The following is a 19,229-nucleotide window of genomic DNA, read 5'->3' as shown; positions in this document are numbered from 1 at the left end:
AACTGAATATCTTCATCTGGATAGTGCCTCTAGTTCTTGCCTTACATGCTGTGGCCGTATTTCCACTGATGTGACACGATAAAACAGATTAGAAGTGAAAGCAAAAATTAAAAGTTGTTTTTGGTTTTTTTTTGTTTTTTTTAATTGTTTAAGTAGGAGGTGTGGTAGAACACAATATTTTAAAAAGATTGCAAATAAAACCTGCATAATATACAGACCTAATTGGCAATATATGTTATATAAACCCTTTGGAACTGCATTGTTATCTTGCTCTTAGCAGGCCTTAATTTTAATGAGGCAATTTCTGGTTAATGTATTTTTTAGCTGTTAATTAGATTAACTTTTGCTCAGAAGAAACACCATCTTCTTTCAGTGTCTAGTGTTTGACATTGTTAAGGGGCTTTTCCAAGTTTAACCTGAAACTCATCTGTAAGTTATTTTGCATATCAGCAACTTACAGAGCTGCCTTTTGATGCTCTTATCTTGCAAAAGTTGATGAATCAAGGTTGTTTTCAAAGAGCAGATACACAGCAGCTTTCAGTTCCTTCTGCTCAAGCAGTGACTGATCTTTATTTTGCTGACAGCACCCATTTGTTTTTTTTTTTAAACCAGACAATGCTGTACACAGTCAGAGGCTTTGACCCTAAGCATTGCACCATAAGATATTTACAGTAAAAATTATTTAGATTATTTTCAGGTTCTTGGACCTTTCTGTGAAATTTTGACTTATTTTAATAATGTACATTCTACATTTTACCTGCCAGTTTTAGTGTATACTGTAAGGATCCTGTCTTGGCCTTCTTAACCTAAGAGGGAATTTCAAAACACATTACAGTATTAATAAATCAATACAGATATGTGCATACAATTCAAACTTACTGTATTCTGCTTCTGCACAAAGTAAATACATTTGCACCAATTATTTTATTAGCAAGGTTCAGGGTGGGACAGGGTGGACATTTTTAGTGAGCTGTATTGGGAAAATGCTTTACTGACCAATATACCAGGATTTAAGAAGTATAAAGTGCATTTAGTATTTATAGGAGCAGACACTGGTCATAAATGTGGTTAATTTCTATTTCAATTTCCATAAAACAAAATAAGGCCCATTTAGTTACATTTTTTTTTAAGTTTAAAACTATGCCAGTATGTCATCCATACATTTTTTATCAAGTGCAGTTGCATCTCTTACTTTCATATTACTAATAGGGGAATGCCAGTAGTCTGTTTATCTTATTTAAATAACTCATGAAAAATACAGATGGCAGCTGGTTACACTGGTGTCCAAGCAGAGGGGAGTTAGAAGGTATGGTTGCAGTTGTTTTATTTAAACAAATGGGTTAAATTGGTTTTTATTTAAAACGACAATGTTTTATTTAGACAAATCATGCAAATGTGTATTTTAAATAGTGTAAATCACTTCACTATCACCAGTAGCCACTATAGGAACATGCAGAATTGTGATGGTGCATTTCTTTATTTAAACAAACAGCTCAAATGTATATTAGTACACTTCACTGCAAATGGTAGCCTATAAGTAACAAATAAATAAACTGATGTAGTTGTTTTTGCTTATAAAAATGAAAAATATCAAAAATACAATCAGACATTTTTAAAATGTTATGTGCATGGGTGTAGATGGTGAGGCCGATGTCTAAGAAGTGGAGGGCATCAACTGAACAAAAGCTTTGGGGTGATCTTTATTATTTGGTTTAAAACCAAAGTGAGCCCAAACTGCATAGGTTACTTTTGGCTTCAAAATAATACAGTAATTGTCTTCAATGTCAATACTTTTTATTATTGTTACCTAAAGTAACTAATAGGGCAGTGTGTTTTTTTCCCTATGGCCATTGTGCCAAAAGTACTGTAACATAAAATAACTGTAACATAGGGCAGAGACTTTCCAGTCATAGCATTGAAGAGCATAATCCAGCAATATTGGTTCTTAGAATTTTATAAAGCTGGAGGAACATGGGCACAACTCCATTGGTCCTGACTGGTTCTTCTTGTGAGTTGTTTAATGTCCTATAGTTTTATTTATATTTATATATACAGTATATATATATATATATATATATATATATATATATATATATATATATATATATATATATATATACTGTATATATGTGTGTATTCTTTGTACACCTGCTCATTTAAAATTTGAATTGCTACTGCTTGATTACATTTTACTAATGCAGAATTCTTAAAGTCAGTGTTCAATGTTTGACATCCAAAAAAAAGAAAAGCTTTTACATGAATGAGGGGCATGCAACCGCATTGAGTTGATTAAATGTCTAGCTGCACAGGCCAATTACTGTGTCCCTTTTTGTGTAAAACTGCTGCCTGAATGTAGCTTCTATACATGAATGCACTTCCATTAATTTTCACTAGTTCCAGTAATTTTTAAATAAAAGACTTTCTCTGCAAGATAACTGAGTTGATACCTCTGAGAATTCGGAACACCTAGGTTAGGTTCCACTGACAGTAAGTATTTGTTCCAAAATCTGCTTAAAGGAATACTCTGCCAAATTTAACCCATATGGTTTTCATTGATGGATGAAAAAAAATTTTAATGACAATTTCGTGCACAACGAGAGGAAAAGATTCATAATAGATAGATAGATATAATGGAAGTCAATGGTGACAATAGCTTTGCAATGGCAGACAATATGAAAAATGTCCATGGAGAAAAAGAAAAAATTCTCATTTTGCTTGTGATACATAATTCACATGCCTATTGCCCAGTCGTGTGATCAAAAGGTGCAAAATGTATTCATTTTTTGCTAAAATATTAATTACTTTTAGAAAAATCAGCATACAGTACATCTTAAACAGGAAAGGTATTCTCACAATACAGTGCTTTTGAATTGAAGACAGGATTTTTGACTAATGAATGTGGGGGAGATGCAAATACTGGATAATAGATATGTGGATTATTAGTAACACAAGTAACGTGAGAATTTGTCTGTTTTTTTCCATGACTGCTTTTCATGCCATTTGCTGTTGTAGAACACTGATCACCATTGGGTTCTGTTCTATCATAATTTTTTTTTCCTCTTGTTCTGCATAAAAAAACGTGAGGTTAAAAAAATTTTTGCCCATCACTACAGTACTAAAGTATATAATTTTTTAGTGGAGTATTCCTTGAAGCAAGTGAGGCAAGTTTAGGGCAAAGAAGAATGTGGATATGATGCTTGCACATAACTTTATATAGAAAAGGTTACTTTTGCCCTATATATATATTTCAGAATTATTTAATTTTCTATTGTTTGTATAAGTTTATGGCATAAATTCAAAAGTAGGTGCTCTCTTGTCATTAGTTCTCATGTTTTGTCTTCTCAATATTGTTCATACATATTATATACAAATAACAGTTTTTTTTTTAATTTGATGCTCTTGCAGAACTGGTGTGCTTTTACACACTTTGGTCTGTACATGTGTCTGAATGACTATCTCAGAAGAAAATTCAAAAGAAAGAAAAGTTCTGACTTAGCTGTCACAGTCCCAGTGAAGCATTATGCAGATGTATTGCTGTTAGTATAATGTAGCCTCTGTAGCGTTTCTTGCCACACTTCTGCTTAATAATGCATTGTCTGAAATTGTTCATAATGGCACTCAGTTTTGTTTTAATTCTCTCCTTTGCTACGACCTTCAGGAGGTCCAGAGTGTGTCCTATAACTGAGCTTGCCCTTTATATTAGATTCTTGATTCGGTGGACCTTTCTTGAAGTGATGCTCCCAGCCCAGCACACCACAACATAGAAAATTGAACTGGCAATCACAGAGTTGCAGAAGATGTGAAGCATGTCACTTCCCACATTAAAATAATACAGTCTAATAAGAAAAAAGAGCCTGCTCTGCCCCTTCTTATGTATTTCTCTGTGCTCCGAGACAAATCCAACCTGTCATTAATGTGGACCCCCCAAGTAATTTTAAGAGTAGACCATCTCTACATCCATTCCTTGAATTGTGATCAGACATAGTCTGTTTGGTGTGGCAAAAGTCAATAACCAATTCCTTGGTTTTATTGATGTTGAGATGCAAACAATTTTCTTTGCACCAAGAAACACATTTCTCCACTGGACTCCTATCCTCTGTCTCATCCCTTTTACCAATACACCCCATCAGTGCAGAATCATCTGACAATTTCTGCAAGTGACATGACGTGGTGTGATATATACTGTATATAGTATGAGGTGTACAGATTGAAGAGAAAAAGAGATAGGACTATTCCTTGTGGTGCTCCAGTGTTGCTCACATCCATATCAGAAACACCTTGCCTAAGCCTCAAAAACTGTGGTCTACCCGACAGCATGTCCATTATCTAAGATACCTTAGGCTCATCCATTTGCATATCTCCTATATGCTATAAAAGTATATAGACTATACTTCCTTAGAAGGCTGGCGTCCTTCAACATCTGCAATAAGATGCTGCAGATGTTCTATCAGACGGTTGTGGCGAGCACCCTCTTCTACGCAGTGGTGTGCTGGGGAAGCAGCATAAAGTAGAGGGACGCCTCACGCCTGGACAAATTGGTGAGGAAGGCAGGCTGTATTGTGGGCATGGAGCTAGACAGTTTGACATCCGTGGTAGAGCGACAGGCACTGAGCAGGCTCCTGTCAATAATGGAGAATCCACTGCAGCCACTAAACAGTATCATCTCCAGACAGAGGAGCAGCTTCAGCGACAGACTGCTATCAATGTCCTGCTCCACAGACAGACTGAGGAGATCGTTCCTCCCCCATACTATGCAACTCTTCAATTCCACCTGGGGGGATAAACGTTAAAATTATACAAAGTTATTGTCTGTCTGTATACCTGCATTGTTATCACTCTTTAATATTGTTGTTTATCAGTGTGCTGCTGCTGGAGTATGTGAATTTCCCCTTGGGATTAATAAAGTATCTATCTGTCTATCTGTCTGTCTGTCTGTCTCATCTCTTATATCTTATATCATCTCTTATATCTTATATCATCTCTTATATCTTATATCATGTCTTATCTTTTGTCTTGTCTTGTCTATCTTTTCTTTTCTATCCCTGTGCTTACCCCTGGCTGGATAGTATTGAAGGTGCTGGAAAAATCAAAAAACATAATCCTCAAAATGCTAAAAGCTTTCTCTAGTTGAGAATTAGCCAAGTGGAGTAGATAGATAATTGCATCCTCCACTCCAATCTTTGTCTGATAGACAAACTGCAGTGGGTCCTGGTGGTCTACCGTAAGAGACTTGTATTCTGTCATTGCACACTATATCTCAGGAGCATTTGTTGTAACAGTGAAGTATTAAATCTTATTTAATGTTGCTCTTGTAAGAGTTAAACAAATGGAGTAGTCTTGGGCTTAAAAAAGGAGCAGACAGTAGTCCCACATACTCTTACCTATTCAAATCATGTCACATATTTGGGTTTTGAGATTAATGATTTGTTTTTCTGTTTGTGATCTGCCTTTCTATCTGATCTGTATATTTTGGAAACAAGATATTCATGATGAAGTTAAATTATAATGCATGATTAATGCAGAAAGCAGAGTCATTAAGGTTGAACAGTTTCTAAAGTCCTCTAATTTAACTAACAACCTTTTTAGTATACTTGAATTTTTTTTTTTGCATTTGTAAAAAGCTATGCTTCCTGCTATTTTGTAGTCATTTCAGTTACCTTCCTTTGTCCTTAATGTTGCATCCAATATTTCTCATATAAACTGAGTAACATGAAGTTTGATTGTGATGCAGCTCATTTGTTATCAAATAAATTCATTTGAATCTAATTTTTTTCTGTTTTTATTGCCAATATATTTTTATCTGCCTGTTTGACTATTTTAAAGTTGATAATTATGATCTTTCTCTCTGTATTTCAGACAGCAAATGGTTATGTTTTGCTCTTCAGTATCTTGCCTGCTGGAGAAGACAAATATCTTTATGAACCTCTGTATCCCAAGTAAGTGATTTAATTCATGATTTACTTATCAGAACAGCTGGATTAATTGTTTGTTTTTAGAAACTATTTTCTAAAAGTTTAACTATAATGATTTTTCAGCAAAAATATAATTTTCATTTTACATTTATGTAGCCTTCTTAGCGTTGTGTTTATCCCTGTAAAACAAGCCAAAAACAACAACATTTTTTTAACAAGAAAAAATGTTATGTGTAACAGAAGCATGTAAATATCAAAACATGAACATAAAATACAGTAAAAAGGTATGTCTGGTGTCCGTTGCTGTACTGATGCAAACATTATACATGTTCTTCATGGGATATGTTTTGAGACCATCATTAATACACAGCCCAATGTTGCAATCGGGACAGTAGAAATGTGTTTCTTTGCACACTTTTCTTATGTTTATCCTGCTGCTTGACAATGAGAGGTTAGAATATCAAAACCTGACTGGGTTGTGTTATTATAGGCAACAACAGGACAAGTCTTAGTGAATTCCACATTTACCCTGACACATATGACAGTTCCTGCATTATGAACAGTGCTTAGGGTACAAATAATTTTCTACTGGATCAGTCATTTTGCTTTCTTTGCCACACACCTACTTGCATGGTGAACCTTCAGGCAACCAAAGTCACCAGGCATATCACGGCGGTTTCGCCATATAGTGTTGTGTGCATCAGCTTCACTGTGCATGTCAACGTCTGATGGCCAATTCACATTATCATCCACATCACTTGATTCAACTAATGTTTCAGGTTCAATTTGTTCTAAAACTGGCTTTACAGCTTCTCCTTTACTTGCATTGTGTTTTGTCTTAAGGCTCTGCCTTCCATGAGTATTTATGAGTTACCTTAGAGTGGCAAAACATAAAGAAATATTTGTGATTTTTTACAGCATAGTGTTATTTTATCCTAGATGGAAGCAAATTACTGTCGAAAGAATCGTTCAAGTTTAACATTAAAAATGGATTATTACTGTCACTGTGGGTCATTCTCAGGTTTAACCATAATTACATAGAATTCCAAGCCTGAATCACACTTCGTGTTAATGTGTGGAGGATAGACCTCAAAGTATATATTCCATTGAAAGCTCCTTCACAAAATCTTAACAGCATTTAAGACTGGTGCATTCTTAACTTAAAGCTAAGAAAGTTTATTCGTGCTGTACACATTTTTTTCCTCTGCATGCCTTGTTTCTGCTTCTAAAAAGAGAATGGCCACAAAGTGAGAATGTCTATATAGTACTCTAAAGCAGGCCAAGTTGTTGTGGGTCATTTTTTTAGCGTTTGGGACAGTTTGTTGGTTTGATGCCGCACTACTTGAAAGCATGAAAAAATTTTCACAAATTAACTTTTTGACATTGAGTAGTTCCACTGTGTAAGAGTACCATTAAAATTACTTGTTTAGTTTCTACTTTGAGGTTGTATTTGTAGGATTTTCTTCTTCTTCTTTTTTTTTTTTTTTTTTTTTTACATTTTTTTATTTTAAGTGAATTTACGTTAATAATGCAGGTGAATGTGGAATGCCACATTTCTAAAATGACAATAATAGAGCATTCTTTTAGGTAACTCAATGAATAATTTACTTGATGAAAGTGTGTTCTGTCACCACCAATTTAGGCATCTAATCTAGAATAGAGTAGCTGCTTGGGAATGTCTAAAACATGTACATGCTTTGGTTTTTAAAATTATTTTAACATTGACCATGTCCAAACTTGTATTTAAGTTGAACGTTAAGCTGTTAATCTAAAGGACTGAAAGCCGGCCAATGTTTGTGTCCACATATATGTCTACAAATTGACTCAAAATAAATAAATCCTTTTTTTGTCCTTTCATAAATAAATCCATCTGCGAGATTGCTGCCTATTTTGTTGTGTTTTTTATTTGTTTAACTTGGAATAAAATATTTCTTGCTATATACATAATTCATGAAATATGCAGTATTTGTAAAAGCACTGCATTTTTTTACTTAAATTTCCATTATAGTTACCTGTATGCTCACACATTACTGTTGCAGTAGACTGCTACTAGGGAATCCATTCCTGGACGGTTTTATCCATTCCCGGGAATTCGGGAATCCTGCATGTCATTCCTGGGAATCCCGGGCTCCCGGGAATGACACAGTGCATGAGCATCTCACATGTGAACGGTTTTAGAATGAGTGATACTTATTTTTAATAAAACTACTGCAATATGTTGACACCAATAAAAGACTAATCTCAACTACAAGCAGTTCATGCTGTCATATAAGTATCTAGTTAGTTGCAGTAGTAAGAGCATAGAAAGCACAACGTGTTGAGCGTGCGGTCGTCCAGGCGAGAGCACACCTTCGTGCAAAGTACACCAGCCGCTGAGAAAGCACGCTCTGCCTCCACTGAAGTAGGCGGCAAAGTCATCAGATACTGATACACTTGTTCTAAACAACACCCACACTTGCCATTACTCTGAAACACTGCCATTTCAGCTTTTACTGATGCATCCAGTTTCTTGTCATCATTCTGTGATGGCAAGTTTCTTGGCACAGATAATGCGGATGCAACAGACTGACACATTGCAATTTCAAGTTGCTGTTCAAAGCTGTCAACAGTACAGACGTCAATGAACTCTGCCCCGTCCCAGCATTCGTGAGCTGCAGAGTGCAGACACCTGCCAGTCCAATGTGCTCAGTCTTAGTGGGAGCCGGGAGACTGACTGCTGCTGGTCTGTTCTTGACTGAATTAATGAACAACACACTACACTGTGGGCAAAAAAAATGCCACTTAATTATTTTCAACTATAACTCTGTTTTTTCTTGATCAATTTTTACACTTTTACACACTATATATGCGAGCTTGGCCGTTCCCGTTCAGCCGGGAATTCCAGCAGTTTCATTCCCGGGAATGGGAAACGTCTGGGGAATAGATTCCCAAACTGCTACATTACCTAGCTGGTCAACTCCCATCAAACTTGGGAAACAAATGTATGTTATGACATTGCATGCATTTGTTGTTCTCCTTTTCATCTAGCTATGATACAAACACAAGTGTTTATCTATACAGTGTTTTGAGCATTTTGGCAATTTTGTTTTGTTGATTTTGGGTTTATTACTTACTCCTTTATACTGCATTCTCTAAGTAGTTACTGTTTAAAATCATCCATCAGGGCTTGAATTTTATTTTAGAAACTGTTGCAGAACTCCTCATTGTCGCACATAGTGCATTTGAGAATCTATGTGGCAGTAAAACTGCAAATTTTAAAACCTTTCCTTGAATTTCTTAAAAATATAGGGTTTACTTTACTGACGATCTTTAATGGGTTATCGTTTTATGTCCTGTTGTTTGTCTTAACCTTGCCTCGGTTTGTAAACTGTCCACACAAACGTCCATGTCCAACATCAGTGACTCTTTTTAAACAATATGCATTATTTTCCTTTTTACTCCCCTACATCATACCCTGTATTGCCCAGTCTGCTCCCTCTTATTCTTCATTTTTTTCCACTTTGTAAGTACTCTGTTAAAATGAAACTTTTAATGAGGAAGCATAAGCTGATAGATAAGAGTCAGATTCACGAATTTTGTATTATTCAGTGAATTTCAGAAGTTTGTTTTATTTCTGTTTTGTGAACTAAATCCATGTTCACAAGGCACACTTTAAACTATTATGCTCATAGTTATTTGAAAGACCATCTCCATTTGAGCTAATGCATCCTTCTGCTCACTCAGTATATAAATTACGGGAGACCATGGAACACTTTAGAATTATCAACTCTGACCTGCTGTACTCTCCACTTAATTTTGAAGAGGGATGTTTTCAGAGGGTCTTCATTTTCTCATGAAAATAAAGGTTAAAACTTTCACTAGACTCTTGGCCAGCTAAAGCTTTTTTTTGGCTGCAAAACTGAGAGCCTGGTGAAAACATCCATGATATTGGAAAGCAGTCATACAGTGTGTTACTTTCTATCAGGGACCTTACATACAATGTATGCTTACCATGTTATGAAAGGGAGGATTTTAAATGTTGCCATCAAATAAGTTAACACCCTAAAGTTTTTTACATTGCTTGAAAACTCTTTGGACAAGTTCAGGTTTTCTCTTTAAAAATGCTTTGAGAGATGAACTACATACATCAGTACATCCTGCACTAGTTTATTGAGTGGCACAAAGTTGAATTGTCTGACAACAATATGAAGATATGAACTACATACATCAGTACATCCTGCACTAGTTTATTGAGTGGCACAAAGTTGAATTGTCTGACAACAATATGAAGATCTTTAACTTTGTTAAAGTCCAGAGTGTTGTTGACAGCTAGCACGTCTCTCAAGGGATACTTTGCACAATACCTTGGCAAGCTCTGTAAGCCCTGCTGTTCCGTTGAAGGACATGTGTGTGGCAGATTGACTGGCAGGTTGACGCAGTATCCAGCAGGGGGCATTAGCTCCTTTGTTGGAATGAGTTCTTTTGTAATTGCGGCATGTTACATAACCTGAATCTATATAGATATGATATTAAAAGCGATACCCCTCCCTTAGTGATACAGCGGTAAGAAATCACATAGGATAAATAACTTAGGTTTCTTTAATGATGGCTTACGCTGCATAACAGACGAAGGAAGCCATGGCAAAAACCCTGTATGGGAGTGGGGGCCCGATGTGTAGAGTCTGCCATTTTTGTTGCTACGTTGGAAGGATTTTCCAGATTGGATGACGTTATCTCCCATCCATCCGTCGGCTTCAAAGGTGTGCCGGGCAATGTTCCAAGGCTTTACAATGATCCCTCGCTATATTGCGCTTCGACTTTCGCGGCTTCACTCCATCGCGGATTTTAAATATAAGCATATCTAAATATGTACCATGGATTTTTTGCTGGTTCGCGGATTTCTACGGACAGTGGGTCTTTTAATTTATGGTACATGCTTCCTCAGTTGGTTTGCCCAGTTGATTTCATACAAGGGACGCTATTGGCAGATGGCTGAGAAGCTACCCAACCAGAGCACGTATTATGTATTAAATAAAACTCCTCAATGATATACGATATGCTTCCCACGCGGTGCTTCACATACTTGAAAGCCCGAACAGCACGTATTGATTTTTGATTGTTTGCTTTTCTCTGTCTCTCTCACTCTCTCTGACATTCTCTGCTCCTGACGGAGAGGGTGTGAGCAGAGGGGCTGTTCGCACACTGGCCTAGAGGATACGGATGCTCCTCTAAAAAATACTGAAAGACTACCTTCACATTGCTCCCTTCCTTGCAGCTGCTTTGTCTGGCGGTGCTTCACATACTTGAAAGCCCAAACAGCCCTATTGATTTTTGATTGTTTGCTTTACTCTCTCTCTGTGTCTCTCTCTCTCTCTCTCTCTGACATTCCCTGCTTCTGACATGCACTCCTTTGAAGAGGAAGATATGTTTGCATTCTTTTAATTGTGAGACGGAACTGTCATCTCTGTCTTGTCATGGAGCACAGTTTAAACTTTGAGTAGAGTCTGGAACGGATTAACCATGATAAACGAGGGTTTACTGTATACTCCTTTCTTCTTGTGCACTTAGGTTACAGATACCTAGTCTATTGCTGCATCCAAATGGTGCTATCTTTCGCCTTTACGCCTGGTGCAGCTGCGTTGTTCTTATGTGTGACTGGATGTTTCTTGCAGGGAGGGCTTCTGTTCTCTTTCTCCAATGTAGAACCCTCATCCTCATCTGAGTTCACCTCATTTATAGCACGTCTTTATTTGAAAACAGCAGGGTCAGCTTGGGGGGAGCGTGAACGTGACTGAGTGAATTAAACTGAATTGAAAAAAAAAAAAAAAAACCCTAACCTTTACAAATACCATAAATTTACACCGGCTGTTGTACACTCATATCTAATGGAAATTTTTATTCTATAATAGTACCAATAAGAGCAGTCATTACTCAAAACGGTAATTCTGGGAAGCACCTAGAATCAAAACTGGCAACGTCTTGATTATGAGTCAGTAGTTCTTACCGCTGCACCACCCAAGCGGTTGTGTCAGTTTCGTACCCTAACTGATTCCTTTCTCTTTGGTTATATTCTTGAATAGATAGAAAAAGTGCACTTGTTTTGTTATATGTGTACCTTTTGTGAAAGTGCTTATTTCATTTTTGGACTTCAGTCTTTGACTTCATGTCAAAATTTTGTCATTGGTGCTATAACATTTCTTGCCTTGCATTTCCTGTCATCCTACTATACATTTACCCAGATCGTTGTAGACACAGAACACAAATGAAATGCATGTGTTCCAAATAATGATTTATTACTTACCCTGTACAACTCCAGGCACCTCACACCGAGATAAACAGACTTGAGCTGAGAGAACTTTTTGCTTGAGTTGAGTTGAATTGCGGTGGTGGGGGGATGGGATAGCAGGCTGCTTGTTTTGATCTACACATTTGCAAAACAGAAGATTCTAATGGAGAGGTGCAAAGGAATTTAAGGTGGCCCAGGATTACGAGTTTTTTTTGTAGGCTTCAGAGATTCTAGTGTTAAGACTCAGACCCTTTAAATCAGGACTGAGCAGTGTTGGTCCTGGAGGGCTGCAGTGGCTTCCGGTTGTTCTTCCAACCCAATTGTTCAATGAGAAATCATTCATTGCCGATGAAGCACTTATTGCTCAAGTGACATTTTTTTGCTTCATTTTAATTTTTGTCACTTGTTAAGATTTTTAATTCTTAATTGCTTATTTCAGTCTTAAACAGCTGTATTAATTGTTTTAACTGCTCCTTATTAGGAATAACATGCAAATCACAAAGCAATCAGCAGTTCTACATCTAGCTTGTCTCCGTTTCTACCCGTCTATACTTATCATTCACTATTTGGTTTAATTAAGTACTCATAAGGAAACCGAAGAGAAAGTAAGGAACTGAAAATTACTCCTCTGTTTTAGTGTTCAAATCATTTAGATGATGCAGGTATCATTAGAAAGGAGCAAAATCTGATTTAAGCATGAACTGACAGTGTAGAGTTAAAACATTAACAAGGTATGAAATTAAATATGATTTGTTATTGGTGAGGATTGGCCACTGCGGCTTTCCAGGATTGGAGTTGGCCACCCCTGGTAACTAAAATACAGAATGCTTCATTTATCAAAATGAGTATATTTTCATTCATTTCTATGAGTTTGGTTGCATCTGCTGTACTGCTTGTCAGTGGAAAATTAATTTGATCAGCTGATGGAGAATGCTATCTAAACAAAGTGCATTTTGTTCTGGTATCCTTATTTTTGGAAGCTTTACCACAAACAATTTCAGGAGTAGCATTTGACTTTAGTATTAAAAGCTGAGGAAATCGGCTAGACTGTATTCTCATGTTTGCTCTTCTTTATTTTGGGTACACACAATTTCAAAAGAAAATATGATTCCGTTTTTTTATTCAGCTTTTAGGCTATTGTAAGGGGCATGACAAGTTGTAATTCCTTCTGGATCACTTCAAAAATGTTTTTCTTGTCGCTGAATTAGCCTTTTAGAAATGAAGAATCACAACTGGAGAAAGCAACCTAAATGTGTAAATTTTGACAAGATTTTAAGATCCATGGGCAACAAAAGTTTTCTAGCATTTTATATAATTATAATTTGAATGTAAAAGTAGATTTGAATCCGAGTGGGAACCAAAGGTTACTTTTTTGAAGTACATTAAATAAAGACATGAAAATACTAATCACCAAGTCTTTGTTCTTCTTCTATAGCACCCTAAAGAAAGAGTAAGGCCAGAATGCTATGTGAAAAGAACAAAAGATTAATGATATATGCTATTTTAATTAATATTACTTTTTGAGCGTTTAAGTAAAAATCTGGTTTATACAGTTAACTAACTGCCAATATTTACTGTATGCTAGTGAATCTGAAAGATTACAGGCATTCTCTTAGATGTGAGTAAAATCAACTCTTCTCATGGGAACAATAATACAAACAGACCTTTGATTCATTTAGTATTCATTTTGGGGACAAATTAACTATTGTATATGTCTCATTTTCCACTGTATCATATATTATAATGCCTATTACAAAAGTTAATAATCAGTCTGTTAGCTTTGTGTCTTACTTATTACAATTTTCAGATTCTTCCAGTCTCAGTGTTGCTAGTTACTATTGCTCATTGTACAATTTGTCATCTGATTTCATGGCGCGTGTGTGTGTGTGTATACGTTTGAGATTACTATATTCTCTGTTTTTTTTTTTTCGTATTCCAATATTCAAATATTCTAGATTTCCCAGTTTCAAAAAAATTCTGAAACAATTACAATTTAATGATCTGATTTTTTGTCATTCATTACATGATTTTTGTTATTAATTTGTAATCATTTTATAATGCAGCATTCTAATTTATGAGTTACATTCTTGGAAAAGACAAAGCATTAATACAGTATATTTACTATTTTTTATACTTTTACACAGCCATGCCTTTTATTTTATAGAATATCACTATCAAACATTTTGATTACACATTCAATTTTATAATATTTTCTCATGTATTGTTTTTGAACACCTTATAAGCTTTATACTACTACACTTATTTATTGGTTTGATAATTGATACTGCTTAGCACAGAAAATGAATGCCTAGCAGACAGTGATAGAATGCATTTTATTGTGTAATTAATAATAATAAGACATCTGAAATGAACATGTGTAAACCTTTCTTTAATGTTACGGTGGCTCATACAGACATCTCTTTCATTATCTTCAGCATATCATATTTAATCTAATGAACATTGCTTTTTCTGTTATCCACATTTAAATATTTGGCATCAGTGGTTATCAAGTTTAGTCCTGGGGGTCAGTTCAGTGGCTATGGGTTTTTGTTCCAACCAATTTCACAATCAATGAGTAATTTTATCTTTAATTGATGTAATTATTTGGCCTTTGTTTTCCTTCTTTTATTTTGCATTAAGGAAATTGCAGTAGTGTAAGATGTATATTTATAACATATTTGTACTTTATGTCTTTCTGTGCTAAGCTCTATTTGTCATTTTCTTATTCATTTTTTTTTTTTGAAGTTTGATTTCTCAATTGTATTAGACTAACATTAAAGTAGATGGGTTTAAAAAGAGCACAACAACACAATAATCTGTCGCAAGATGATGTGCTGCAGCTTTCTGCCTTTTACGGGTAAAGTAATACACAGATTTCTTCTTCCTTCCCACAGTCCTCTAGTAGAGAAAAGCCCCAATTCAAATCAATGGTTGTTTGAGCACATGGCACGCTATCATTGTCTTAAAAAATCTGCTTCATACTGATTGTTTTAAAGAGCAAAAAACTCACAAATACCATTCATTAGGAGCATCACTAAATCTCGTCATCTTATTAATAATATCCAATAAAGAAAATGTGTGTTGTATGCCAGTTTAGTATCGGCTGATGAAGGAAGCACAGCAACATTTTAATTAGAATGGCGATTATGCTCTTCTAAGCCTACGTGCCAACTCCCCCCAAAGCCCCACACCCCTGCTTCTCTATACAACACCTCATTCATCCTGAGGGTACATTGCTCTGAAAACTTTCACCACTCACTCTGTCATTCAATCAGTAGTAATACAAACAGAATATATCGACAGTAGTCAAAATCTAAGATGTTTGCATGAAAGATACAGTGGACTTCATTGTAAGGGTTAGCTCTGAATGCTGAGTCAGTTAGACTTCAGCGTATCGGAGAGTCTGTGTGCACTCTGTTGCTGAGTATTTCCTGTGGATGATCCATGTGTCAAAACAGTTTTATAAAAGTTACTTCAGCATGTAGTGTGCTGTTGATGAGGTTCATTATCATAGAGGTAACTGAAATAGGGGATTTAGTTATAAAACATATCTTAAGTATATGGTTTTCTGCACATTCGGTGTTTGATGCTTCCACCTTTGGTCTTTTAAATGAACAGTAGTAGTAGTAGTCGCATGTCCAGAGGACAATAAAATTCATGAAAAATTCATGGTTTTAAAACGCATACATTCATTTTATTGTTTCGCATTATTATGGATTTTGTTGGTTTAAAGTACCGGCCCTTTTCCATTGCAGTAATTTTATTACTATATTTTAAACACATGGATTTTTGATATGGGTGCCAAGCAAGCATTTCTTTTTTGAATGTATTGCATTTTCACGTAAAATAATGAATTTTACTTCCTAAAAATATGTTTGAAAACTTTAAGGCATGTTTTTTATCCATGTGGTATTTTTCAATTTCCTGAAATTGACAAACTGATTCAATTTGTAATTTTAAATTAAATTTGTAGTAAAAATTTCTATAGGCAAACCCTTTGTCAATCATGAGAAATGTAAGATTTTGAAGTAGAAAGATTGTAAAATAGCATAAGAAATTGAGCAGGAGATCTGCAGATGAATGTCTTTTCAATTTAACAGATAAGCATGTGATAACTACTGCAAGGTTGAAGCCAAATCCCTCTCATGGTTTCAACTTTGAAAAGTCCATGGTTATTGATTATAAATTCAAATTACTTCAATGTTTGAGCCACTTAAACTATTACTTCTTGATGCTTAATGTGGTGTATTGTTACTGTTTGTAAACTCATCATATTCTGAATCACAATCCTAGAATAACTTAAATAACTTTAGCTGTATTTTTGACAGGATATCAAATGTTAACACTTGGGCTCATTTTTATAACTGCATATTTTATGTTGAACTTATTAGCATTTGTCATGTAGTTACAGTAAGCTGGCTTTATTAGTTGCAAATGACTGTGATAATTAAAAAGAGAATGACAACACTATGTCGTAGCTGGTTGTTGACAGCCATAAGGAAAACCTTACTGGTAGCTGTTGCTTATTGCAAGTAACTAACTAGTAATTTGTTATTTATGATTTGTGATACATGGCATGTGTAACAAAACATGAAAAACTGTATTCATGAGTAAAGATGTGTACCTGCTTCAATAAGTGCACACTACATAGTACTTTAGTACCAGTGATATTCACCTCTGTACTCCTGCGCTCTTCACACCCCTGCTCTAAGAAAAGATAAAGGAGCATCCAGAAACTCCTCACCAAATGCAACAACTTCCTCTGACATTTGACCATCTCCACATTAACATATGCTTCTATGCTCAACTTTTCTTTGCATTTACAGTATAAATTTGCTAAACCACACCCACCTCATCTTAGATATTTTCAATGTATGCTGTCTTACTGTCTTGTTTTTGTAGGTTTTGTCTTATTTTCACCTCTTGACTGTCTTTTGCACTTGAGAGATCTTATGACACTTTATCAATACTGTGCAGTGTGTAATGTGTATAAAACCTGCCTCTATTTAGTGATCCTGATCAAAAGACTGTCTATGAATAAGAGTTGTTCAATATTTATAATACAGATACAGAAACAAAAATAAAAAAACAAACATATCCATTAAATCTCCAGTTGTACAGACTAAAGCTCACTTGATTGTTGATAAAATGCTCTGTAGGGTACCATAACATCTTTTAACTTTTAATAATTTGCATGTATTTCAAATAAAAATTGAATCGAAGTTAAGTAATTTTTGTCCTATGAAAAAAGCCAATGATGTATTTGAAGTGCAAAAAAGTTCACTAACAGTTTGCTTTGGATATATTTTGTGTGTGTGTGCCCAGTATTCATGTGTACGTTTGTTTTCATGCATGCTGTATATATAGTATTTGTAGGTTTTTATTAATAGTAGATATTGTGTGCAGTGGGTAACCCTGACGTGTAGAACTGTGTTAGTTTTGCTAACCCTTATATTTTATAAACATCCCTATTGCAGCAACATAATCTTTTCAAGCAACTGAACAAAATGATGGCTTAGATATTTATGAACATGTGTGTGTATATGTGTCTACTGTATATGTGTCTGTGTTTAGGGCAATATGTTTGTGTTTACATTATGTGGACATGCGCATTGTACAGTAATTTCGCTTTTAAGGGATGTTATAAGAACTTAGTAATATTTTTTTGTTAAAAATGTAAGTCATCTGTTTATACTGCTACATTTTTACTACACTGTCTTAGTTCCCAGTGTCTCACAGTCCTGTGACATACATTAAACATTAAGACAGCACAAGTACTAGCAGGATTAAAAGCTTGAATGCCCTGCTATAGGCAAAGAATTTCTTGGTTTCAGATGTGCTCTATTTCAAGTAAACTGAATACTGAATGCCCTCTTTTTTAGAGTCGTACTCAAAATTAAAGGATGTTCCAACGTGTTCTCTGTAGGACATGCCCTCAGGCTTTATGGTACTGATGTTTTTATTGGAGTTGTTTACTGAGAAGGGATAATAGTGGTTTTCCTTTTTTTTTTTTTTTTTTTTTTTAATATAAACAGAGGCAGCTCTCGTGTGAAATTGACACCAGGCTACAAAGAAGAACAATGTGCTCCAATGCTAAGTGTAGAAATGAAGACAGTTATTGATTTACAAGCACCTATCACAAGGTAAATTATCTGTAAGATATGTGTATTTAGAGTAACAAGAGTCTATGTGTTTTAAATAAAAATGTATGTCTTTATTTATTTTAGACAGACAGCTCTTTCATTTAAATTAAACCATTCTGATCCAACAAAAAGGATTAAAATATGTTGTGTCATTCAGGTTGTAATTTTTGTTTTAATATCCAAGAGAGCAAAGTCTAATTATAAGGTAGTGAATCACTCTTAGGTTCTTGTAAATGGCTCTGGAAGTTAAACACAGGGTGCATGTTTCCATGAGCAAGGTGACAAATGGATGCTTGACATTCATGCAGCACTTTGTGTTTTCTGGTAGAATTTCGCTGATGTGGACTGATATTTTCCTTTTGTATCCTTTAATAATTTACAATATTCCTTCAAAGTTTTGAGTAGTGTTCCAGCAAGCAATTTTAATTTGAATAGGCAGTGTCTGAAAACAGGGCCAACTTATCCAATTTGTGCCAGAAAATGGTTTTTCTAATTTCTTCTAACTTGTATTTACTTTTTTAATAAATGAAGTTTGTTTTTAATATTTAGTGCATGCATATGATCTGTGTAGTAATTTCATCCTCTGTGGTTGGTAGCACTGTAGAATCTGAGTAACAAGTACTTACTTTGGTTCAGTTTGCAGTCAATGCATGATGATTTAATGGTAGCCACTTCTGATGGACTGCTTCATCTCCTGCACTGGGAAGGCGTCACAAATGGTAGAAAGGCCATCAATCTCTGTACCGTTCCTATTTCTGCAGACTTGCAGTCATCACGTGGTAGGTTTAATATACAGTATTCTAAAGAATAGTTTGAAAATGATCAGTACATTGCTGCTGTTAAATGAATGTCATGTTTTGTTTCCAGGCTCTTTGTTTTAATTAAGAAGATTTCTCCACAGTCTGTGAC

General features: G+C 35.2%; 1 protein-coding gene across 1 annotated transcript in view; it reads left to right on the top strand.

Annotated features, from left to right (window-relative positions):
* ric1 (RIC1 homolog, RAB6A GEF complex partner 1) overlaps positions 1 to 19,229 on the top strand; it is a 186,163-nt gene that overhangs the window by 99,821 nt on the left and 67,113 nt on the right. Inside the window, exons 3-5 of the mRNA XM_028804950.2 lie at positions 5,857 to 5,936; positions 18,213 to 18,320; positions 18,957 to 19,099. Coding sequence (XP_028660783.2) covers positions 5,857 to 5,936; positions 18,213 to 18,320; positions 18,957 to 19,099 — 331 coding nt within the window. The remainder of the gene's footprint in view (positions 1 to 5,856; positions 5,937 to 18,212; positions 18,321 to 18,956; positions 19,100 to 19,229) is intronic.

This window comes from Erpetoichthys calabaricus, chromosome 7, assembly GCF_900747795.2.
Source record: "Erpetoichthys calabaricus chromosome 7, fErpCal1.3, whole genome shotgun sequence".
In the NCBI taxonomy this organism is placed as follows: Eukaryota; Metazoa; Chordata; class Cladistia; order Polypteriformes; family Polypteridae; genus Erpetoichthys; species Erpetoichthys calabaricus.
Note: the sequence above shows the minus strand (reverse complement) of the source record. Positions and strands in the feature narration are given on the sequence as shown.